Here is a 25,467-nt window from a genome sequence, read left to right as displayed (position 1 = left end):
TTGACTGATCTTATTTCAGTTCATGATCATTAACTTCTAGTAGGCTCTTGATGGCAGCAATCATACTGTGTTTCTATACTTGTTTCACGCCCCTGTTCTCCTAGGTAATAAGTCTTTCGTTTCTTCTCTCTCTCCAAACCTCCAACACCTCCTCCCCCATCCTCATTCCTGTCAGATAATCTTCCTCTCAATTTAACTAAGGAAACAGAAGTAACAGAAGAGAATTTCCTTAGGCTCCCACCCCATCTATCCTTCTTAATCTGCCTGTGAGTCCAGTTGTCCACCTGTACACTAGATCTCAACCCTTCATCCTTCCAGCAGTTACCTGTTCTTTATCCTGCATAATCTTTATTCTTCAACTGGATTATTTTTCTCAGCAAAGAAACATATCGTTGGCTCTCCATTCTTAAAAATAAAACTTTAAAAAAATCACTCTTCCCTCTCTAGCTACCACCCTTTCTCTCTCCATATCTTTATAGCAAAACCCCTTGAAAGAATTGTCCATATTTCTAGTTTCTCTTCTCTCTTGAGCCCATTCCAGTCAGACTTTTGCTCCCATATCTCACCAAAGCTACTTTGTGTATTGCTCACTCACATTCTTCAGAAGGAAGGAACAAAGGAAGGATTGAGGAATCAGGAAGAGAAATTACTGGAGGCAGAAATAAAATAAACACTTCTTGGAAGGAGGCAGAAATTGCACTGGAAGTTGAAAAACATGGTTACTATTTGGCCAGTACCAAGAAGGATGCGTTCTAGGTGGAAGAATGTCTCAAGAACTTGAAGGGGGATAAACTGGAACTGGCTGCTCTGGCTGTAGGAGAGGAGATAAAATAAAATTGGAAAGATAGTTGGGGAATGGGCTCCTGATGTGATCCAAGGATTTCAGCTAAAACTAGTTGTGTGAGGACATGTGCTGTGTCAAACACTGCAGAAGAGACTTCAACAATTCAGGGTGTCTGACTGAATAATAATCTGGAAAGTAAAGCAGCATAGGAGAGCTAACAGTTGTTGAGTGTCTCCTGTGAGCCCGGCCCTAAGTTTAAATGTCACCTCCTATTATTAACCCTTTAACATGGTTCTACTATTGTTATCCCCTCTTAGCGTTGAAGAGACCAAGGACTGGGGACATAGAGAAATAGTGACTGAGCAACAGATGGACGTAAGCTCAGACTCCAGTGAGTGTAGCTTCATAGATGAGCTTTTCCCCTCCTTGATGCTGCCTCTCCCTTGCAAATCACTGGAATTGAAAATCTGTACCTTCCAAATCCTTCTAGCAGAACAGTCCCTCTACATCAAGTGATAAATGCATCAAATGAAGACAGTCCATAAATTCCTTAAATGCAGTTTTCTTTAAATAGTTCTAAATTAGTGTTAACTGTCTTTCAGTTTAAAACGTTAGTGTGATTCTGTTCATTTAAAAACTTCATCCAGGGACTTCACTAGTGGTCCAGTGGTTAAGAATCCTCCTTCCAATGCAGGGGATGCGGGTTCGATCCCTGGTTGGGGAACTAAGATCCCACATGCCACAGGGCAACTAAGCCCACGCACTGTAGAGCCCACGTGCCAAAACTACTGAGCCCGGCGCGCTGTGCAGCTCGCACCACAACTGGAGAGAAGCTTGCGTGGCACAATGAAAGATCCCACGTGCTGCAACTAAGATCCAATGCAGCCGAATAAATAAATAAATATTTAAAAAAAAAACTTCATCCAAAAAAGAAAAACCCTTTTGTTTCATAAATTTCTGTTGTTTAAGCCACCCAGTCTGTAGTATTTTGTTATGGCAGCCCTAGCTGACTAATATACCCAGGCTATATCAACTCTCCATGGGCACTGGCAGGACAGCACAGGGCCTCATGCCTGTGACCAGGATCTGGGCTCATTTCTTTGTAGAAATGAGGGGATTTTCTCTCACAAACACATTTTAGTGATTCACGTTTCTGGATGGAAGAAGCACCAGTTAAAATTTAGAAGAGGAAATTCTGCTGGATAATCTGTTGTTACTTTGTACTGTTTCCGATTACTAACTAGTGACATCTGCTGGAGAACTGTGGCAAAATTAATTCCCTCAAATGAAGGGCTGTGCTGCTCTTTTAGTCTTCATCTTCAATAGGTCTTGACCATCTCATGACCTAAAAAGTGTAGGTCTTTTTTTAAAAATTTGTTTGTTTATTGATTGATTGATTTTTGGCTGGGTTGAGACTTTGCTGTGCGTGGGCTTTCTCTAGTTGTGGCGAGCGGGGTCTATTCTTTGTTGCCATGCGCGGGCTTATTGTGGTGACTTCTCTTGGTTGCAGAACACAGGCTCTAGGCGCGTGGGCTTCAGTATTTGCGGCACACAGGCTCAGTAGTTGTGGTGCGCGGGCTTAGTTGCTCCGTGGCATGTGAGATCTTCCTGGACCTATGGGCTCGAACCCATGCCTGCTGCATTGGCAGGTGGATTCTTAAGCACTGCGCCACCAGGGAAGTCCGACATTCAGTGTAGGTCTTGAGGCTGCATAGGGGATGACACAGACTCTGGGACTCCCCGCACTGAGACAGGTTTCCTGATGTGTAGAACCATAAGGGGCAACAATCACATAGACACTTAAAAATGGATTTTTTATATAGAAAATGAGAAAAGTAATTCGGGATCGGTACCAGAAAGTAGAGAGGTTGAGGGTAAACAAAGGAAGAGGGAAAAGGGAGCTGAGTCTGATGTTCAAAAGAAAAGGGAAAAAATGAAAACCAGTTTAAAAAAATAAAGATATAATGTTTTTCACAAATAGAAACATTAAAAATTTTAATGCAAATAACTACTTTTGTTTAAATCATAGTGCTGTACCTTAAGACTTAAAAACTATAACATTTGTTGCCTCAGTTACATTGTCTAAAAATATAAAAATGAGCTAAGTTGCTAAAATACTTTCCTCCAAACTCAGAGGAAAAGCAAGCCTGGAAATAGGCTAGCTCAAGACTAAGTGTCATTATCAGTAAGATCCTGTCAGTCTCATCACTAAAGGCTTATTATTTTCAACTTCTTAAATGAATATTTTCATACATATGCAAAAGTAGAGACAGTTAGTATAATAATACTCATATATCCATCTGTCTCCAAAATGAGTTTTTTTAAAATGCGTATTTCTAAGAAGACATTTTGAAATCCTGGACCAAGGAGTAGCAGAGTAGGCTGAATAAAGGTCAAATATGAGAATATTTCTGAGGTAGAATCTGATGTATTCATTGGGTAAGAGGTGAAAGAAGGAAGCCATGGTGAGTTCCAAATTTCTGGTTTAGAAAGCTGGGTTGATAATGACAACATTAATCAAGAGTGCAAAGAACCAAGAGGTTTGCAGTTTAAAATACTATCTGGTTAGCTGCCCTCTGGCTGCTTCCTCAGCCCCAACCCAAAAACCTATGAAGATGTGAAAAGAGGCAGCAATAACATCTAGGAACTCAGGAAGGTGTCTGCCTTAATCTTTAGGACAGATCTGAGATAAACTTGTTTCATTGTGGAAACAGGAATGGCTTGGAGAAAGATAGAAAGAAAGTCATTATCTACATCCCATTATCACTTCCCTGGCTTAGCTACAAAAGCCTGCACCACCAGGGGCTGGGCAGCACTCTCTGCAGAACATTACCTGATACTGTTTTAGGGACTAGAATGGTGCCTATGCTCTTACTCCCTTCTCCCTGATTTTTCTCCATCTATTTAAGGATACTGGGTCCCTGTTAGACAGGCAGAGTGTTGATGGCATTACAGTACAGAAGGCGTGGTCCACACAAGTAGGCTGGGCAGGGAAGGGAGTCCTGTGTACAGGTCATGCTAGGAGTCACCATTTCTCAGGTATTCCATTAGGTCAGAGAATCAATGAGGAAGGGGAAGCTGGGATGCAAGCTAGACCAGGGCTGCAATGAGTAAATGTCTGTAAGAAATCAGGAGTTAAATTGAGAGTGGTATGTATCATCTTATCCCCTCTTTATAGATATGTAGAGATTTTTAGCCATCATACAAAAGAATTGAGCATAGGGTCAAGAAACTTTTATATTTCTTGCCTGCTAACAAATAAGAAATAAACCCTAACAAATAATACAAGGCTTATGAATGAATTTGGTAGATTAAGGCTGTAAGAGGAATGAAGATTAGAAAGGTCCACTACAAAATGCTCATAGAATGCAAAATATCATTGCCTTTATTTTGTTGCATTCTGGGCAACACCAGTGATCACATCTAGATCATTCCTGGCAAAACAGTTTTGTTAGTGAGTACACTAACTTTTTTATTCACTAGATAATTCATTGTGTCTACCATTGTAACACCTAAGGGTAAGATTTTAAAATCATGACTTGTACTGACATCTCCAATTCTAACCCTTCTTCTGTTCCATAATTTTATTCCCCTTTTCTCCAGTGAAAAACATCTGGCTGTATATTTGTTTACTCACAACTGTAGTACACAGAGGAGTTTTGGAATTACTGTACCACTGGAAATAGCAGTTCTTTTTTGTCATTGGAATATATCCCACTGAGGGTGGATGGTTACAGTACTATGTTCAGAAGCTACTTAAAATAATTCTCCTTTCCTTCTCTGTGGTTATGTTATCAACCTGATATGTGGTTAGGTTCATTTGTTTCTCTTTGTATTCAGTTTTAGGGTCCCTCCATCCTTATCAATTTAATTTTTTAAGTATATAAAACATTTTAACATGGCTTAACTGTCAAAACTATATAAAAGAATTTTCTTAGAGAAGTTTCATTCCCTTCCCTATCCCTTCTTTTTTGTTTCTGCCTACCTTCTAGGAAACAGTTTTACTACTGTCTGGTTTATCCTTCTCTTGTTTCCTTTTGAAAAAATAAATGTTAAATTTTTTGTATATATATTCATATTTATGTATTTATTCCCTTCCTCCCCACCTTGTTTTTTGGCTGCATTGGGTCTTAGGTGCGGCACACAGGATCTTCCCCGAAGCATGATGGATCTTTTGTTGAGGCACGTGGGCTCCTCTCTAGTTGTGGTGCTTGGGCTCTGGAGTGCACGGGTTCAGTGGTTGCAGCATGCAGGCTTAGTTGCCCCGCTTCATGTGGGATCTTGGTTCCCCAACCAGGGATCGAATCCGCTTCCCCTGCATTGGAAGGTGGATTCTTAACCACTGGACCACCAGGGAAGTCCCCCTTCCCCAATTCTTATCATGGAAGTCCTTCTTTATGGAAGGGACAGCATACTATGTAGTATATTCTTCACCTTGGTTTTTTTTGCCTTTTTTTCCCCTAGAACTCACTATTTATTAGCCTATGGGGATTTTCCTCGTTCTTTCTTATAGCTGTATGATTCAAATGGGTACTTATATCATTTATGATATTCTGCTATTATAAACAATTGTTCAGTTAATATTTTTTAAATCTTTGCTTTACAACAAAGACACGTCCTGTGGCCCGCTGGTGCAAACACAGGTTACCTGCAAAGAAAATCAAGTTGGTTTTAGATTTATATAATACTGTACCTAGAACAGAACCTGGCACATAGTATTTACTTTGTTTAAAATTCTTTTTGGGCTTCCCTAGTGGCGCAGTGGTTGAGGGTCCGCCTGCCGATGTGGGGGACACGGGCTCGTGCCCCGGTCCGGGAGGGCCCCGCGTGCCGCGGAGTGGCTGGGCCCGTGAACCATGGCCGCTGGGCCTGCGCGTCCGGAGCCTGTGCTCCGCAACGGGAGAGGCCATGGCGGTGAGAGGCCCGCTTACCACAAAAAAAAAAAAAAAAAAAAAATTCTTACTTTTAAGTCATTCATGTACATAATGATGTTGAGATATTTTATTTCAACTTATTCTTTTCATAATTACTCCAATTCCATATCCATATGTTTATATTGCATATACTGTACTTTTTGGTTTTCCATCCCTGCTTCATAGCTCAGCAGAGATATTACTTCCTTGCTTGTCCTTGCTACTACCATAGAATTTAGTAGATAATATTTTTTATCATCTCTCTCCTGTTTGGACTACCAATCCCTAGAGAGCTGGCTTTTCATCACTAACAGAATGCCTGGCATTACTAGGTACTTAATATATTTGTTAATTGAAGGAAGGGATTACAAAAATCATTATAGCTTTAGAAAACAGTGAATAAAAAAAAATTGTGTCCACTTCCTATTTTCCAGTAAAACACACATCTGTTTTATTTATTTTTCTCTTTATTTTCTCTCCAAATTTAGTCTGTGCTGAGACCTATAACCCTGATGAGGAAGAGGAGGATACTGATCCAAGGGTAAGAACTGCAGCAAAGGTATTAGGTAGAATAATTTTAGTCCCCACTCACTCCCCTCCTCCTCTACATACCAAATCTAATCATGCTGACATTTAAAATAAATACAAATTAAAATCTCAGCAAGATGCCATCTTTTAACTAACAGATTGACAATTATTAAGAAGAATGAAAGCAAGATTGGTTGAGGATATGGTAAGGAGGGATGCCTAGCTGTAGCTGTCAGAGCTTTATACTTAGTCAAGCCAGCTGACTCAGCAGTTACGTGAAGGAGAATTCATCCCTAACAAACAGTTGGGTCCTTTCTAAGGAGATTATTGCAGTATTGTAAAATTGAAAAATGGAAGCAACATAAATGAACCAAAATAGGGGATGCCAAGGGCTAAATTAAGGTACATTCAAGTCAAGAGAATCTGCAGCAATTGGAAATGATGGTACAGGACTGGGCTTAATGACATGGAATGATGTATATTTGAGGTACATTTTATAGAGCATTTTATAAAATAAAAAATAATTTAAAAATATCTATCCGTCTGTCTACCTATTTACTTATTTACTTGTTTGTGCAAAGATTTATACCTGGAAGGATATATCCCAGATATTAACAGTAGTTGTTGTAGGACTATGGTTGATATTTGGGTGCTTTTTTAAAAACTCAGGTTTTTAAATTCTTGTACAGTTAACAAATTACTTTTATAAAAGCAAATTTGAACCATCTTTTTTAAAAGATTGATGTTATAAAAGAAACTTTAATGATCTTTCAAGTGTGCCTTAAAATGAGTAGACTATGAAAGATTCTGAAGTATTCTAATAATAAAATGCTACCATTGTGTGAATATAATAGACATGTAGGTTTTTGAATTTTTTATTTTAGATATTGTAAAATTTTGATGAGTTTAAAAAGTTAAAACTTTTTTTACTAACTTTTTAATATCACAAATTTAAATTACTTAACACTTTTGGCATCTGTTATTTCTGGCCAGTTTAAGCAATGTACTTTTTTTAGGGTGAAGACAATACTTAGGAAGGAGCTTGATGGGCCTCTCAATTATAACAGCGATACTAGGCAATAATTATTTTTTTTAGTTCAGTAAACATTTATTAAATATCTGTAGTATTAGTAATAGGAGTAATAGTTTTTGAGCACCTACTAAATGCCAGGTTCTGTTTTAAACACTGCCTGTATTAGCTCATTTAATCCTTATGACAATTCTAATTTTGTAGATATCACTAATACTACTAGTAATACTAAGCTGTTGAGGTTTGAACTCTAGCTTGTATAGCAGTTGTTTAGTTGCCATCTCCACTTACATTTCAATAGACAACTCATACTGAGCTCCTGACTATTTCCGTTTAGACATTCTTTTTCACCCACAGTCTTCTCCAGCTCACTTCTTGGCAGTTCCAAACTTCCTGTTGCTCAGGTCCAAAATTTTAGGGTCACCCTCAGCTCCTCTCATTTTTTCATACCCACATTCAAATTTTCAGCAAATCTGATAGGCTCAATCTTCAAAACATATTTAAAATTCCAGTACTTCTCAACACCTTCATGGCTACCACCTTGGTCCTAATCACCACCGTTTAGCACTAGGATAATCACAGTAGCTTTCTGGCTTTCACTGTTGCCTCCCTCAAGGCTGTTCTTCACTCAGGAGCCAGCATGAGCCTTTAAAAACATTAGATCTCTTTCCTTCCTCTGTCAGAACCCTCAGATTGCCCCTATGTCACTAGAGAAAAGTTCCAGATCTGTGATCTACAATGCCCTCCACCTAACCCCCAAACCTGGTCTCTTCCTGATCTTTTCTCCTCGCTCTGCATCAGTCACATCTGTCTCCTGGTTTTTCTCAAACATGCTATTAACCAACCATAAGACCTTGTTTTCACTTGCTGTTCCTTCTGCTTGAGGTGCTCTTAGAGATGTCAACATTACTCACTCCCTCAGGTTGTCCTCAGTTCCTTGGGATCTTTACAAATGTCACCTTCTCAGGCCTCATCTGGACGCACACACGCACATGCACACTCATACACGCACCCTTCCCTACCTTATTTTCTCCTTAGCCTTGTCACTCTAAGATACTTTATGTATTTATTGAATGTGAAAGCAGGTGTTTTTGTCTTGTGTTCACTGCTATGTCCCCAGAGCTGAGACGGTGCCTGGCACCTAGTCGATGCTTAATATTTGTTGAATGAACGATATGTTACCTTCTGCTTTTCGGATGGGGACTCTGAGGCTTCCAGTGCATAGCTGACTTGCTGCCAGCCACACAGCCAGTGGGTGGTCCAGGGTGGGTACTCTTCACCCCTATCATATTTCCTGTCCACGATCAGGGTACTGCTTGGTATTTGTATAGAGTTAAAATTATAGTGAACATGCTCTTAATTTTTCCCATTTTTAGGAGAAAGAAATATACCAATTTGTAAGTTAAGTAATATTTTTAAATAGAATAAAAAAATTTTCCTGGTTTTATTTGGATTGGCAGGTGATTCATCCTAAAACTGATCAACAGAGGTGCAGACTTCAGGAAGCTTGCAAAGATATTCTTCTTTTCAAAAATCTTGATCAGGTAACATTGATTTTTAAAATATTTTTGGCTTTTAGCTTTTGTCCTATTCATCATTTAAACAGTTTTTAGCATCTTAGCCACAGTCATATGAGGCATTAAAACCTTAGCTTCTTCTTACTTGCAAATGTTTGCATTGTGTTGAGCACTGTAATCCATAATGAGCTTTTCAGATGACTTTTAGTATTTCTCTGAACTGCTTTGGTACTTCCTCCAAGGCAATACCATTTGAGGACCATGCAGTTGGGTCATATTAAAAGGAAATGCTCAGGTTTGCATGACCCTGGCTTAGTTTGGAGGGTCTTTATTTATGCTGAAGAGTAATTTCTCCAAAGATGCCAGTGTGGCGTCCTCTCTACCGGTAGCGGTTAACCCACTGGAAGTGTGTGACTGCTTCTCACTCCTTTGGTGTAAGGCACCTCTTATTATTTCTCAGTGAAGACCTCAGGCATGGGGCACACACAGAGTGGTGTTTGTCTTTAGGGCCCCAGCACAGGATCTGTGCCTGTGCCTGTCTTCCCTCTCTTGGTGGAGATGGAAAACAGGGCTACCTCCTGAGGACAGAGATGCTTCAGATTTCCTGTTCCTTCTGTACTTTGACGGCCACATGCTGAAGCCACATGAATGGCTGAGGTGCTGGGCCTGCTGGGGAATCCCAGAATGTGCAGAGACAGGAAGGATAGGAAATAGAATTCTCCTACTACCCAGCTCCTGCAAATATGTCTTCTGAAGATATCCCCACAGCCTTCTGGGAATCTGGCTGGTCAAACATGAGTTTATGTTGTATCAATCAAGGGAATCAACTATCCCTGGTGTCTGTAAACCAGACTGTTTGGTAGCTGTGTGGTTATAGGAATATCGAGAACTTTAATCAGAATTTTATTAGTCTGAGATTGAATAAAACAAGGACCATGAGTTCAAGGAAAGGCTGGTTGTAAGAAATAATAGTCTGTATCAACTGTTTTCCCTGGAAGACTCATCTGTATCAATGGAAAGCATACTTGCTTCTTTATCTACTGTGAATAAAACCCCTTGTAAATTTTATACTATCATATGTTCTAAAGAAGTTGCTGTGTCAGTCTAGTATTCAGATTTTTCTTAGTGCTGGAGAACATCATTTTACCATTTCAGTCTTGAAAAATGATAACTGAATTTTCAGATTTAATTATATTTTTCTAACATTTTATCATGAAAATATTCAAATACAACAAAGTGGAAAGGATTTTACAGAACATGTATTTATCCACTGCCTTGATTCTAACATTAACATTTTACTGTGCTTGTCACATGATATACCGTCTACCCTCAACCAAGGGGTTGGCAAACTTTTGCTTAAAGAACCAGATACTAAATATTTCTGTCACAACTACTCACCTTCATTATTGTAGCAGGAAAGCAACCATAGACAATGCATAAATGAAAGGGTATGGCTGTGTTCCAATAAAACATTATTTACAAAAACAGTCAACTGTTTGCTGGCCCCTGCATTAACCCATCTTATTTTTGAGGATAATTTCAGAGTAAATTGGAGATCTCAGTATATTTCCCTTAAATACTTTGGCATGCATATCATGATAGTTCAATATTTGTTTATAGCTTTTTAATGTAAAGTTTGCATATAATGAAATGTATGCATGAGTTTTAAGTGTACTTAGGTTTGACAAATGCATACACTTAGGTAATCCAAACCCCTATCAAGATGTAGAATGTTGCCACCACCCCAAAAAGTTTCCTTATGCCCCTTCATGATCAATTCTTGCTCGCCTCCCCCCAGAGACAACTTCTATTTTGATTTGTTCTACCATAAATTAATTTTGCCTTCTAGAATTTCATATAAGTGGAATCATACAATATATACTCTGTTGTGAGAGATTCTTTTCACTCAGCACAATATTTTTGAGACTCTTTCTTATTCAACATTCCATTTCCTTTTTTCACTTTTTATTTTGAACTAGTTTTAGACTCATAAAAGAAGTTGTAAAAATAGTAGAGTTCCCATATACCCCTTATCCAGCTTCCGCCAATATTAACATATTACATAACCATAGTACAATTAGGGGAAGGGTAAGCTGTGACAAAGCGAGAGAGTGGCATGGACATATATACACTACCAATCGTAAAATAGATAGCTAGTGGGAGGCAGCCGCATAGCACAGGGAGATCAGCTTGGTGCTTTGTGACCACCTAGAGGGGTGGGATAGGGAGGGTGGGAGGGAGGGAGATGCAAGAGGGAAGAGATAGGAACATATGTATATGTATAACTCATTCACTTTGTTATAAAGCAGAAACTAACACACCATTGTAAAGCAATTATACTCCAATAAAGATGTAAAAAAAAACAAAACAAAACCAGGAAAATGACATTGTTACAATACCATTAGTTAAACTAAAAACCTTGTTCAAATTTCATCAGTTTTCTCACTAATTTTTTTTTCCTAGTTAATAATCCAGTCCAGAAACCCACATTGCACTTAGCTGTTATTTCTCCTTAGTCTCCTCCAATTTGCGATAGTTTTCAGTTCTTTCTAGTATTTCATGATCTTGACACTTTGAAGAGTACTGGTTAATTACATTATAGAATATACCTCAATTTGAGTTTGTCTGATATTTCCTCATGATTGAAATGCGGTTATACATCTTTGGCCAGACTACACAGAAATTCTGTTGTGTCCTTCTCAGAGCATCATATCAAGGGATCCATGATGTCAGTGTGTCATTGTTTTGGTGATGTTCGTTCATTCCCTTTTATTGCTGAGAAGTATTCCATTATATGAAAATACCAGTTTGTTTATCCATTTTTCTGACAATGGATACCTGGTCTATTTCTTGCTTTTAGCTCTTATGAATAATGCTCTGGACATTTTATACAAGTCTTTTTGCGAACTTTTTTTTTCATTTCTCTTCAGTAAAATACCTGAGGGCAAAATTGCTGAGTCATAGGATAGGTATATGTTTGATATTGTAAAAATCTACCAGATGGTTTTCAAAGTGGTTATACCATTTTGCATTCCTTCCAACAATATGTGACATTTCCAATTGTTCTGTATCCTTAACCAACATTTGATATTATCTGTCTTTTCAAATTTTAGCCATTCCAGTGAGTGTATTTGTTTCTATTTTTTAAAAATTTACTTCCCAAACCTTTGTTTTTAAATTTTCAAATTTACAGAAAAGTCAAAGAATAGTACTATGAACATTCTTATATTCTTGACCTAGATTGACCAGTTGTTAACATTTTGCCACATTTACACTGTTTCTTGTGTGTATATGTAGGCACATGTATGAGTATGTATGAACTGCTTTTAAGGTTTTCCCTGTAAAGTTTTCTAGGGCTTTTTTCTTTTGTTTTCCAGTCCTGAGTCACACGTTGCTTTTGGTTGTCATGGTATGATTCTAGTCCCCTGTAACCCAGATTGCTTCCCCCATGCCTTATTCTATATCATGACACTGATGTTTCTGAAGAGTCCAGGCCAGAAAAAGAAGAGTTACTCAAAACGTGAGGCTGCCAATGGACAGCCCACAGGCCAGATACAGCCAGGTATAGATGTGTATGTTTGGTCTGTATTGTATGTGAAAACTTTAATTTGTTACTTGTATTTAAACATGAGATTTCTGGCAACACTGAGCTCACATTCCACATTAACGTGGATGATACATGAGTAGCAAGCCTTCCTTTTTAGTATTTGTCAACTTTTACAGTATTCAGCACACCTGGAACTATGGAACTAAAGAGGTGCTTTTTGGTGATAATGTTATTTTAGATAGAACAGTCACACTGACAGAACACTAAATCACATGGAATTATGCAGCAATAAAATTATTTCCTTGTCAGATCTTCAATCCACATTCCTCCAAAGACAAAGTCTTTCTCTGAGTTGAAACTGGTATTTAGTGCTCCGTAACAGTCACTGATTTCCCTGACAGAGGGATGCCGGCCCTAGACTGAGATCACTGTTTTGTTAGAATTTAATAGCATTGTTTTGTTTTCATTATACTTACTGGTACAGTTAGTTACCTTCTGGTTATGGCAGGTAATATTGGTAAGTAACTAATTGTATATGTTGTGTATAAATGATTGTAGCAGTATTACATGTCTGGTAATAGATCTCGTTTATTGAGTACCTGTTATGTGACATATACTTTTCTTAGATTTTTCTCCTTTAGTCATAAAAGTTGATGAGCTAGAAACTATTTATTAAACCCTTTTTTGCATATGAAGAAACTGAGTCTCAGAGAGGTAAAGTGATGTGCTTGGCTAGTCAGAGTAGTAGTTGTGCTGTTCCATGAGATAACCTGTGAGGCCATCTCAGCCTTTTAGCCTTGATAATCCTGTTAATATCAACACCTGGAGGAAGGTGGCATCACATGGCTTTATACCTGACATAGTAGAGCCATCAAGGCAGGTGACAGTCTTGTGGGTGCGGCTGGGAGAATAGGCACCATGATTTAGATACCTGTTTTTGCATAAATTATAGAATGTATTTTCAAAACAATGCTGCCTCAGAAAACTTGGCAACTGTGCTGTATATGTGGAGATGCAAAGCTGAATGGCCACAGGAAAGCATTTGTTTCAGACAGCCCTTAGGTTTCTGCTTGAACGTGGGAATAGTCTGATGTGGGGACTTCTACCATCTACCATGTAGTCACCAACTAAGATAAGCAGAGTTTTTTTTTCCCCCCACAAGTGTAGAAGCCATCTTTTCTCGTTGTGTATTCCCTGCAGGAACAGCTTTCTCAAGTCCTCGATGCCATGTTTGAAAGGACAGTCAAAGTTGATGAGCACGTCATTGACCAAGGAGATGATGGGGACAACTTTTATGTCATTGAACGGTAGGAGATGGAGTTTTGCAGTTGCACGGCTGTACTTAATAAGATCCATAATTCAGGGCAAGTGCTTTACCCTATGCTTTGTTCAGCCCAAACAGGACTTAGGGCCACGTAAACAAGCTTCTCAAAGCTTGCCCCTCTCTGTCCACAGCCTGCCTTTCTCTATCTACTGCTGCCCTGAGTCCTCAGTACAACCCATACTTGGGTTGCCACTATCTACAATTAGGTGAAATGTGCAAGCTATGCTTTATAAACATGTTATTTGCAAGTGTTCAAGTGAATTGATTTTGTAAAGAATAACCATAACACTTTATTGTCATCTGGATCATTCAATCCTAGCCTAATTTTACACATGAGTATACTGCCTCAACCTCCATACCTCTGGCCCCTTCTGGCTCTGTTCCAGGTATAAATCATGTTGGGAGACATGAAATATTTGGGTTTGACCTGTTCGCCCTGGTGTGTCCTAACCTCTTGAGCTATTAGTATCACCTGGAGGACTCCTTCTGACCCCTCCTCAGTCCTGAAAGGAACACCCTCACCAGAGTTTAAGATCAATAAGATGTTGCTTCACCCAATGTCTTCCATTAATTATTTTTCATTTTTTCTTTTGAAATAATTTCAGAGTTATAGAAACGTTACACAAATAGTACAAAAAATTCTTATAAACCTGGGTTCCCCAGATTTATGTTTTACCACATTAACTTTATTGTTTGAAAGTAAGTTGCAGGTATAAGCCCTTTTACCTCTGAATACTTCAGTGTATATTTCCTAAAAATAGAATATTCTCTTACATAAGCAGAGATCAATTGTAAAAATTAGATATTAACATTTTATACAGTACTCTCATCTACTCTGCAGACCTTATTCATTTTTTTCCAATTGCTTTCCTGATTTTTAAGATTTTTAAGGGTCTTTTCATTTTGATCAAGTAGCTATACTAGATTCAGCTGGTCCCCTGTCTCGTCGAGCCTTTTGCTCGTTCAGGAAAGTGTTCAAGAATGTACTACTTGGACTTCCCTGGTGGCGCAGTGGTTAAGAATCCGCCCGCAAATGCAGGGGACACAGGTTCGAGCCCTGGTCCAGGAAGATCCCACATGCCGCGGAGCACCTAAGCCCGACTTAGCACCACAACTACTGAGCCTGCGCTGTAGAGCCCGCGAGCCACAACTACTGAGCCCACGCACCACAACTACTGAAGCCTGCGCGCCTAGAGCCTGCGCTCTGCAACAACAGAAGCCACCGCAATGAGAAGCCTGCGCACCTCAACGAAGAGTAGCTCCTGCTCGCCGCAACTAGAGAAAGCCCGCGTGCAGCAAAGAAGACCCAATGCAGCCAAAAATAAATAAGTAATTAATTAATTAAAAAAAAAATAAACGTTTAAAAAAAAAAGAACGTACTCCTTGGGTAACCTTTTGGCCCTTGATACTTTGACAGATGATTACAGTTAGGGTTAGGAAAGAAATGTTTTATTTAAAGAGTAAAGATGATACAAATAATGTCTTCTTAAAGACTGTTTTATCTATTATGCTCATGCTTCCTTCATAGAATTCTGTAAGTAGTGACAGAATAATTTTTTTAAGTTATATCACCACTTCCAACAGCCACCTTTCCCCCTTGCTCTGCCGTGTGCTCCCTCACCAAGACAGGAATCCCAGTAGGTACCTGCAGTCTGGGAAATAAGCATTTACCTGCACATATCCATAGCTTATAGGTTGAAATGCCTGTCTACAAAGGGAATGATTTGTTATTACACATGTAAATGAGAGGTATTATCTTTTGCATGCACTGAAAGTGGTTGTTAATTAATTATTAAAAAGATATTGTTCCTGACCTCAAAAAACTCATTTTCTAGTTGGAGAGACTAGAAATAGATAACTATTACATAATTAAATAGATAATTATTACATAATTTGATGATAGCAACAGTGAGAAAAATATGTCCCATTATTTGGAAGAGGACCGAAGTGAGAGAGGTTAGGAAAGACTCTGTTTTGTGGCTTCCTGAAATTATTTGTGTTCCCAAAATTAAGTTGCTAGCGTCTCCTGGAAGAGAGACTAAAAACACGTAAGTGAATTTACCCTGAGTTCCATTTATTCCACTCATGTCCTTGTTACTTTTGCCTTGTCCACCAGGTCAAACACAGTTCAGCTTACCTATTCAGTGGTGAGCTCCCTTGAGAGCAGGGTTGGTACTGTGTACCTGATATTTGAGTGATTGGCTTTATTCTTTGCTTCTTGTGTAACATATGATACCTAATGATTTTTATCAGACAAGTGGAGGCTCTTTGTAGGAAACTTAGGGGAAAAAAAAAAAAAAACAACCAGGAAAGAAAGTAATTTAGCCCTAATTTCATCCCCAGAGTATATTCTTCCTTTCTTTTTTCTTTTTTTTTTTTCCCTATGCTTTACTGTTAGGTCAGATCCATTACCCCAAATTTGGTTCAGATATTGAGACTGATCATACCACACACACAGCTAAGAGTGTATGAAAAGATTTATCACTCACATAATGAGGCTTTTAAGGGAGAACAGGCCAGGTTCCCAAGAGGTCCAAAAATGACTTAAGACAGCAGGGAGGGGTGACTGGCTTGGCGTTTCACGGTGGTTAGAGGGTGGGGCTGAGGTCAGAGTACTCTTATATATGAGCAGGCTCTAGTTTTGTTTGAATATCCCATCAGTGCCAAATAAGGGAGCACCCAGGTTTTCTTCTCAGCTTTCCCAGATGTGAGACAGAAGAGGAAGAAGGATTGGGAGTGGTAGGGCTTGGAAGCTGTTAACAAACATGTAAAATGTAGTCAACTCTTTATTACATTTATATGTATACTTTTTATGTTAGGTCATATACATTGACTTGATTTTTAAAATCTATTTGAAGTAGTTTGCCATGGGATACAATATTATTCTATGTCATGATTTATATTGACTGTATAATATGAATATAGACATATATTTGACCTATCCCCTATTGTTAGCAGATTAAATTGTGGTTTTTGGTTTTTGTTCTTATAAATATTACCTGGTGAGCATCCCTGCAATTAAATATTTTCCAATATCTTTGATTATCTCCTTCAGAGTGCCTAGAAATGGAATTGCTGTGTCAAAGGGTCTCTTTAGGAATTTGTTATGTTGTTAATTATCTTTCAGAAACTTTAAAACATTTACACTTGCTTCAGTGGTGTATTGAGAGTGACTGTTTCTCCAAATGTTTGTCCATTCTGAATATTTTTCTTTAGTAGTCATTAACAATCAATAGATAGAGAATTGTATCATTTTTTTCTTTATTTTAATCAGTTCTACATCCTAGTTTTCAACAGACTACAAAAGAAAACCCATACAATCATTTCGATACCTGCAGGAAAAGCATTTGACAAAATTCAACACCTTTCCATGATAAAAACTCTCAGCAAACTAGGAATAGAAGGGACTTTTCTCCAACCTGATTAAAGGCATTTATAAAAAAAAAAACCTATAGCTAACCTTATACTTAATGGTGAAAGATTGAATGTTTTCCCTTTAAGATGGAGAACCAGACAAGCAAAGCATGTCTCCTCTCACCACTTCAGTGCAGTATTATACTGTAGGTCCTAACCAACGCAATAAAGCAAAGAAAAAAGAAGGAAAAGAAAAAGATGGAGTGAGGGGAGAAGGACTGACGGGAGGGAAGAAGGGCATACAGATTGGAAAGGAAGAAATAAAGCTGCTTTGTCTTTGTTTGCAGATGACATGATCCTCTAGAAAATGCCAAGTTCACTCATTAAAATTAATAAACGAGTTTAGCAAGGTCACAGAATACAAAGTCAAAATGCAAAAATCTATTATATTTCTATATACTAGCAAAAATCTGTTGGAATTCCCCAATAACAACAACCTTCTATTCATGTACACCTGCCCATTATAAGTAAAATTGTTTCTTGTTATATTTCCAGGGGAACCTATGATATTTTAGTAACAAAAGATAATCAAACCCGCTGTGTTGGTCAGTATGACAACCATGGCAGTTTTGGAGAACTAGCTCTGATGTACAACACCCCGAGAGCTGCTACCATTGTCGCCACTTCAGAAGGCTCCCTTTGGGGACTGGTGAGTTAGAGAAATGGTTCTCCTTGCATAGCATGGTATTAATGCCCCTTACTTCTGAGTCTCTGTCCTTGGGCTGTTGGTTCACACTATATTTAATAGCCAATTATCTGAAAGACATTGTGGAAGGTTTTGTACCAGTGTGTTTTTCCATTTCTCTGAAGTGATTTATCAACAAACCATTTATTCCAAATTACATAGAAAAGACTGGGTCTTGTGACCTTGCAGTGTGTCAGCTCTTACTACATTTTCCATTTATGTTTTTATCAGACAAGTAGAGAGAGGGGGGATAACTCTGTACAAGAGACAGCCTAGAAAAATAAGTGTCATTGAAAGCTCTGCCAACCATGTTTTCCATCTCTATCTATCTATCCTAGGACTAACTTTCCTCTGTGTTTGGCCATCTATTTATTCATTGGTCCATGCCAATATTCAATAGATTTAGATGACTAGAAAGGCTGATAGCCATATTCTGGGAAATAGAACTTTCCTAGAATGTCTTAGGCACAGTACTGCTATGATCCTATCCTCTATTATACATGACCCACCTTGCTTCCTTCATTATCAAGCCTTCAAAATATATAATTCTCTTCCTTCTTAAACAAAACAATCATCCTCTTGTACAGATTCCAAATTTCACTTTTAAAATGTTCACATCTATGATAATTTGTTTCCATTTACCCTACAAGCAGAATTAAATATATACCTTGGAATTATCAATATATTTCCTCAAATAAAATCACATTTTAAAGACATACTAGAGCACTTTATTGTGCTATACTAAATTGTATACTAATTGTAGAATTAAGAATGCCCCTGAGGCAGGACAGGAATAAAGACGAAGACGTAGAGAATGGACTTGAGGATACCGGGAGGGGGAAGGGTAAGCTGGGACAAAGTGAGAGAATGGCATGGACTTATATATACTACTAAATGTAAAATAGATAGCTAGTGGGAAGCAGCTGCATAGCACAGGGAGATCAGCTCAGTGCTTTGTGACCACCTAGAGGGGTGGAATACGGAGGATGGGAGCGAGACGCAAGAGGGAGGAGATATGGGGATATATGTATATGTACAGCTGATTCACTTTGTTATAAAGCAGAAACTAACATACCTTTTTTTTTTTTTTTTTTTTTTTTTTTTGCGGTACGCGGGCCTCTCACTGTTGTGGCCTCTCCCGTTGCGGAGCACAGGCTTCGGACACACAGGCTTAGCGGCCATGGTGGACCGGGGCACGAACCCGTGTCCCCTGCATCGGCAGGCAGACTCTCAACCACTGCGCCACCAGGGAAGCCCCTAACACACCATTTTAAAGCAATTATACTCCAATAAAGATGTTAAAAAAAAAAAAGAATGCCCGTGAGAGAGACTTCCCTGGCGGCCCAGTGGTTAAGACTCCTCACTTCTAGAACAGGAGACTTAGGTTCAGTCCCTGATCGGGGAACTAGGATCCCACATGTGGTGCGGCCCACAAAAAAAAAAAAAAAAAAAAAAGATTGCCCCTGAGAGATGAGAGATACATTGGTTTAAGAATACATCACACACTTGGGAAGCTTAAAATACTCAAGGTAGATCAATAAATAATGGGGGAAAATAAAATCAGTTTTAAAATACATTAATGCCAACTTCTGGTCCAGGCCAAGATGGAATAGCCCCATTCCTCACTAATCTTCCCTCTTAAAACTAGAAAACTCTGGATATCTTACTACAAACAAACATAGGAGACCCTGAAAGATGGAAAGGAGAAGGTGGACTGGCTAGGAACTAGGGATTTCAGGAATTAAGGAAGGACATAACAGTGAGTTCGCCAGGTTTTCTTATTAATTCCCATATATCCCAGATAGGGTGCTGGAAAAACCTACAACCCAGATCCACCAACAGGTACACATAAAAACAGCCCCAAGAAAAGTCTGCTCCCTTTAGCCAAAGGACAAGGAAAAGCACAGCTTGGCAGAATAGAAAACCTTTTATGATAATGCCACCCTATTCCTGCCAAATACCAAAGGAAAAACTGCTTCTACCTCCCCACCCTGTCACTGGGGCCAGCAGGAAACTGGACTTAACAACCTCATCCAGCAGCAAAGAGGCAAAATGAGGTGATGTGTGGTGTTACTAGTTGGCACTCCACTTCCCCTGCCAGAGTAGTGTCAGTAGAGTCCAGAGGGGAGCTGAACATGCACTCCCACATGTACAGGCACCCTATATATAGAGAGAGGGTGACTGCCTGCAAAAAAAGAAAAAATTGGATACAGTTTTACAACATAATACCCAAAATGCCCAGGATACAATAGAAAATCACTTGTTAGACCAAGAACAAAGAAATTCTCAATCTGAATTAGAAAAGGCAATCGAAAGATGTCAATACCGGGCTTCCCTGGTGGCGCAGTGGTTGAGAGTCTGCCTGCCGATGCAGGGGACACGTGTTCGTGCCCCGGTCCGGGATGATCCCACATGCCGCGGAGCGGCTGGGCCCGTGAGCCATGGCCGCTGAGACTGCGCGTCCAGAGCCTGTGCTCCGCAACGGGAGAGGCCACAACAGTGAGAGGCCTGCATACCGCCAAAAAAAAAAAAAAAAAAAAAGATGTCAATACCAAGATGATACAGATACTGGAATTAGCTGACAATGATTTTAAAGCAGCCATCATAAAAATCCTTCAACAAGCAATTATGAACACACTAGAAACAAAGGGGAAAAAATAGGAGGTCTCAGTGGAGAAATAGAAGACAGAAAGAAGATCCAAATGGAAATTTTAGAACTGGAAAATACAATAACCAAAATAAAAACTCACTGGATGGGCTCAATAGCAGAATGAATATAAGGGAGGAAAGAATCAGTGAACTTGAAGATAGAACAATAGAAATTACCCAGTCTGAACAACAGAAAGAAAATAGACTGAAATGAACAGAGCCTGTGGACTAAAAAGAAAAGGTACAGTATTTGTGTCATCAGAGTCCCAGAAGGAGAGGAGAAAGAATATAGAGCTAAAAAATTATTCAAGGAAATAATAGTTGGAGAATTCCCAAATTTGGTGAAAGATAATAAACCTACAGATTCAAGAAGCTGAGTGAACTTCAAATTAGATAAACCCAAAGAAATCTATGCCAAAACATCAGAATCAAACTTTAGAAAACTAAAGACAGGAATAAATTTGAAAGTAACTAGAGAGAAACAATGCTTTACGTACAGAGGAAAAACAATTTGAATGACACCAGATTTCCTATCCATGAAGGCCAGAAGGAAGTAGCACAGCATTTTTCAATTGCTGAAAGAAAAGAACTGTCAACTCAGAATTCTATACCTAGTGAGAATATCCTTCAGGAATGAAGATATTCTCAGATAAAACAAAACTGAGACTTTGTCACCTGCAGAAGTGATAAAAGAAAGAAATTTGGGGCTTCCCTGGTGGCACAGTGGTTGAGAGTCCGCCTGCCGATGCAGGGGACGCGGGTTCGTGCCCCAGTCCGGGAAGATCCCACATGCCGCAAAGCGGCTGGGCCCGTGAGCCATGGCCACTGAGCCTGTGCATCCGGAGCCTGTGCTCCGCAACAGGAAAGGCCACAACAGTGAGAGGCCCGCGTACCACAAAAAAAAAAAAAAAAAAGAAATTTGGAACATCAAGAATGGAGAAAGAATAACAGTAAACATATGGATAGACATAAAAGTCTATCCTCCTCTTGAGTTTTCTAAAATAGGTTAGATGCTTGAAGCAAAATTATAACATTGTCTTACGTGGTTCTTAATGTATATAGAGGAAATATTTAAGACAATTACATTCTAAAGGGGAAGGAAAGGGGCCTAAATGGAAGTTAAACTTCTACACTTTACTCAAACTACTAAAATGTTGATACCAGTAGACCATGATAAGTTACATATATAAATATAATACATAGAGCAACCACTAAAGTAATCTGTACAAAGAGATACACTCAAAAACTCTATAAATCCATTCAGGTAACCTGCAGGAAGGCAAGAAAAGTGAAACAGAAGAACAGGAAACAGGGAAGAACAGAAAACATTGAATTAAATGGTAGACGTAAGCCCTAGTATATGAATAATTACTATAAATATAGATGATCTAAATATACCAACTGAACTTATTTACAAAGCAGAAGTAAAGTCATGAATGTAGAAAACAAACTTATGATTACCAGGGGATAAGCAGGGGGGAGGGATAAATTGGGAGATTGAGACTGATATATACACATTATGGGGAAAGAATCTCAAAAAAAGAGTGTTTATATGTATAACTGATTCACTTTGCTATACACCTGAAACTAACACAACATTGTAAATCAACTATACTCCAGTAAAAAAAAATTTTAAAGCTATTATGCCAAGTTAATTCAATCTAACTAATTAGAGGGCAGGAAGTTCTTTCAATTATTGTATGTGCTGTCTGAGAAACACACTTGAATATAGCTACAGATTTCATTAATTACAGTTCATTATTTTCCAGATTAGTTACTAAACTCGCATCAGAAGGTCAAAGACAGCAATTTTGTCAGCTGCCACTTCTCTCAGTGCTGTATCTTTTGCATTTCTGGAACTCAGACAGAAATTGATTACAAACAAAAACAAATCTCCATAAAAATGAGAAACATAAGTCTTTATGAATATGTTCAAGCCAAATGATTTTGTAAAGTATAAGAATCTTTGTTTTTAAAGACTTCCTTATAATCTTTATTTTCGGACTTCCCTGGTGACGCAGTGGTTAAGAATCTGCCTGCCAATGCAGGGGACCTAGGTTCAATCCCTGGTCCGGGAAGATCCCACATGCCACAGAGCAACTAAGCCCGTGCGCCACAACTACTGAGCCTGTGCTCTAGAGCCTGCGAGCCACAACTACTGAAGCCCGCATGCCCTAGAGCCTGCGTACTGCAGCTACTGAGCCCATGTGCCACAACTACTGAAGCCTGTGTGCTGTAGGGCCCATATGCTGCAACTACTGAAGCCCGCGCACCTAGAGCCCATGCTACACAAGAGAAGCCACTGCGATGAGAAGCCCGCGCACCGCAACGAAGAGTAGTCCCCACTCACTGCAACTAGAGAAGGCCCGCGCACAGCAACTAAGACCCGATGCAGCCAAAAATAAATAATAATTTTTTAAAAAAGAAAGTAAAAGTATAGTAATATATATACTATGCAAACATTAACCAGAAGAAAGCAGAACTTAATGTCAGATAAGTAGACTTCACAGCAAAGAAAATTACCAGAGACAAAGAGGAACATTACATAATAATGAAAGAGTTAATCTACCAAGAAGACACAGAAACCCTAAATATGTATATACCAAACAACAGAGCTTCAAAATATGTAAAGCAAAAACTGATAGAACTGAAAGAAGAAATAGACAAACCCACAGTTATATTTGCAGACTTCAACACCCCTTTCTCAACAATTGATAGGACAACTAGACAAAAAATTGGGAAGGATACAGTACTTAACATCACCATCGACCAAAAGGATCACATTGAAATTTATAGGACACTTCACACAACAACAGAGAATACACATTCTTTTCAAGCCCACAAATGTTCACCGAGATAGACTACATGTATCCTGGGATATAAAATAAAACTTAACAAGTTTAAAAGAATTGAAATCAGACGGTGTGTTCTCTAACCATAATGGAATGAAACCAGAAATCAGTAACAGAAAGATAACAGGAAAATCTCCAAACACTTGGAAATCAACCCATTCCTAAATCTAAAAGTCAAAGAGAAAGTCTCAATAGAAATTTATTAAAAATGAACTGTAAAACTGCTTGCCTTGGACTTCCCTGGTGGTGCAGTGGTTAAGAATCCGCCTGCAAATGCAGGGGACACGGGTTCAAGCCCTAGTCTGGGAAAATCCCACATGCCATGGGGCAACTAAGCCCGTGAGTCACAACTACTGAGCCTGTGCTCTAGAGCCCGCAAACCACAACTACTGAGCCCACGTGCCACAACTGCTGAGCCCATGTGCCACAACTACTGAAGCCCATGCACCTAGAGCCTGTGCTCCACAAGAGAAGCCACTGCAATGAGAAGCCCGTGCACCGTAACGAAGAGTAGCCCCTGCTCGCCACAACTAGAGAAAGCCTGCACACATCAACAAAGACCCAATGCAGCAAAAAATAATAATAATTAATTAATTTAAAAAAACAACTGCTTGCCTTGTGGTTTGGATATGAGAATTAAGTAGAAGCACATCCGAGAAGCAGTTTCCTCGGTGCCTGGCACAAGGTAGGGTACTACAGAGTGGTGGCACCTGCTTCCCTTGGTTGTGGTGCTGCTCACCACCCTTCCATTTCTGAAACTCCCTCTCCTGAGATCCCTGCCCTGCCTTCCTAGTTCCTAGCCTTATCCTTTGCAGTCTTTTCTTCCTCTCCCTGCTATCTTAAGTGAGATTCATCTCGCTGCTGCCTTACGTGACCTATTTAGATGCCCTTTTCTCCTGCGTTATTCACCCGCTTTATAGCCCAAACCCTTCCAAAGCTTCAGTACCACCTTCAGGAAAGTGACTCCCAGAGGGTCCTCTATAGCCTGACTTCTTACTTGTGCCTTCCAAGGCCTTTGGAAATGCCTTCTGAGGCTAAATCAGGGAGGACCTGGTGTTGCCACTGAGTTTCTCAAATTGGATTCTATATTCCTTCTCTTACTGGGGGCAGCTGCCACCATGACCACTACACTTAGTCTCTGCTCCCACTCTGTCTTGCTTGCATGAAAGTGAGTAGAAACTCTTTTTTCTTTTAATATTTATTTAGCTGTACCAGGTCTTAGTTGCAGCACGTGGGATCTACATTGTGGCATGTGGGATCTAGTTCCTTGACCAGGGATTGAACCCAGATCCCCTGCGGAGCACGGAGTCTTTTTTTTTTTTTTTAATAATTTTATTTATTTATTTTTGGCTACATTGGGTCTTCATTGCTGCACCCAGGCTTCCTCTAGTTGTGGCAAGCAGGTGCCACTCTGTTGTGGTGCGTGAGCTTCTCATTGCAGTGGCTTCTCTTGTTGTGGAGCACAGGCTCTAGGTGCGTGGGCTTCAGTAGTTGTGGCGTGCGGGCTCAGTAGTTGTGGCTTGCGGGCTCCAGAGCACAGGCTCAGTAGTTGTGGCGCACGGGCTTAGTTGCTCTGCAGCATGTGGGATTTTCCCAGACCAGGGCTCGAACCTGTGTCCCCTGCCTTGGCAGGCAGATTCTTTTTTTTTTTTTTTTTTTTTTGCGGTACGCGGGTCTCTCACTGCCATGACCTCTCCTGTTGTGGAGCACAGGCTCCAGACGCGCAGGCTCAGGGGCCATGGCTCACTGGCCCAGCTGCTCCGCGGCATGTGGGATCTTCCCAGACCGGAGCACGAACCCGTGTCCCCTGCATTGGCAGGCGGACTCTCAAGCACCGCGCCACCAGGGAAGCCCGGCAGGCGGATTCTTAACCACTGTGCCACCAGGGAAGTCCCAGTAGAAACTTTCTGCAGTCAAAGGAAAGGGTAGTATTCTTCTCTTTTGAACTTCAGGGCTACTTGCTTGACTCTGAACACTTGGGTGCCTGAGGGAGCTACCATTTCACAGTAGGAGTTTCCTCTTCACAGCTCCATTGGAAGCTCCCTGAAAGCTGGGTTGGTGTCTGGTGCTTTTTTATATCCTCCGCAGTCATAGGAACTGGACTTGCACAGCCTGAGAGCTCTGGGAAGTGCAAAAGCATGCGTAGAAAGGGTTGGAACACAAATAGAGATATCAATTGTTTTCTCTTTAGCTAGAAATACAGTTTATTGCTGCAATTTTAGTA

At 39.7% G+C, this 25,467-nt stretch overlaps 1 protein-coding gene across 1 annotated transcript in view; it reads left to right on the top strand.

Moving 5' to 3' along the window:
• PRKAR2A (protein kinase cAMP-dependent type II regulatory subunit alpha) overlaps positions 1–25,467 on the top strand; it is a 79,107-nt gene that overhangs the window by 41,043 nt on the left and 12,597 nt on the right. Inside the window, exons 3-6 of the mRNA XM_079935229.1 lie at positions 6,186–6,238; positions 8,716–8,799; positions 13,520–13,626; positions 17,553–17,706. Coding sequence (XP_079791355.1) covers positions 6,186–6,238; positions 8,716–8,799; positions 13,520–13,626; positions 17,553–17,706 — 398 coding nt within the window. The remainder of the gene's footprint in view (positions 1–6,185; positions 6,239–8,715; positions 8,800–13,519; positions 13,627–17,552; positions 17,707–25,467) is intronic.

This window comes from Stenella coeruleoalba, assembly GCF_951394435.1.
Source record: "Stenella coeruleoalba genome assembly, chromosome: 10".
In the NCBI taxonomy this organism is placed as follows: Eukaryota; Metazoa; Chordata; class Mammalia; order Artiodactyla; family Delphinidae; genus Stenella; species Stenella coeruleoalba.
This window is presented reverse-complemented; position numbering and strand designations above follow the sequence as displayed.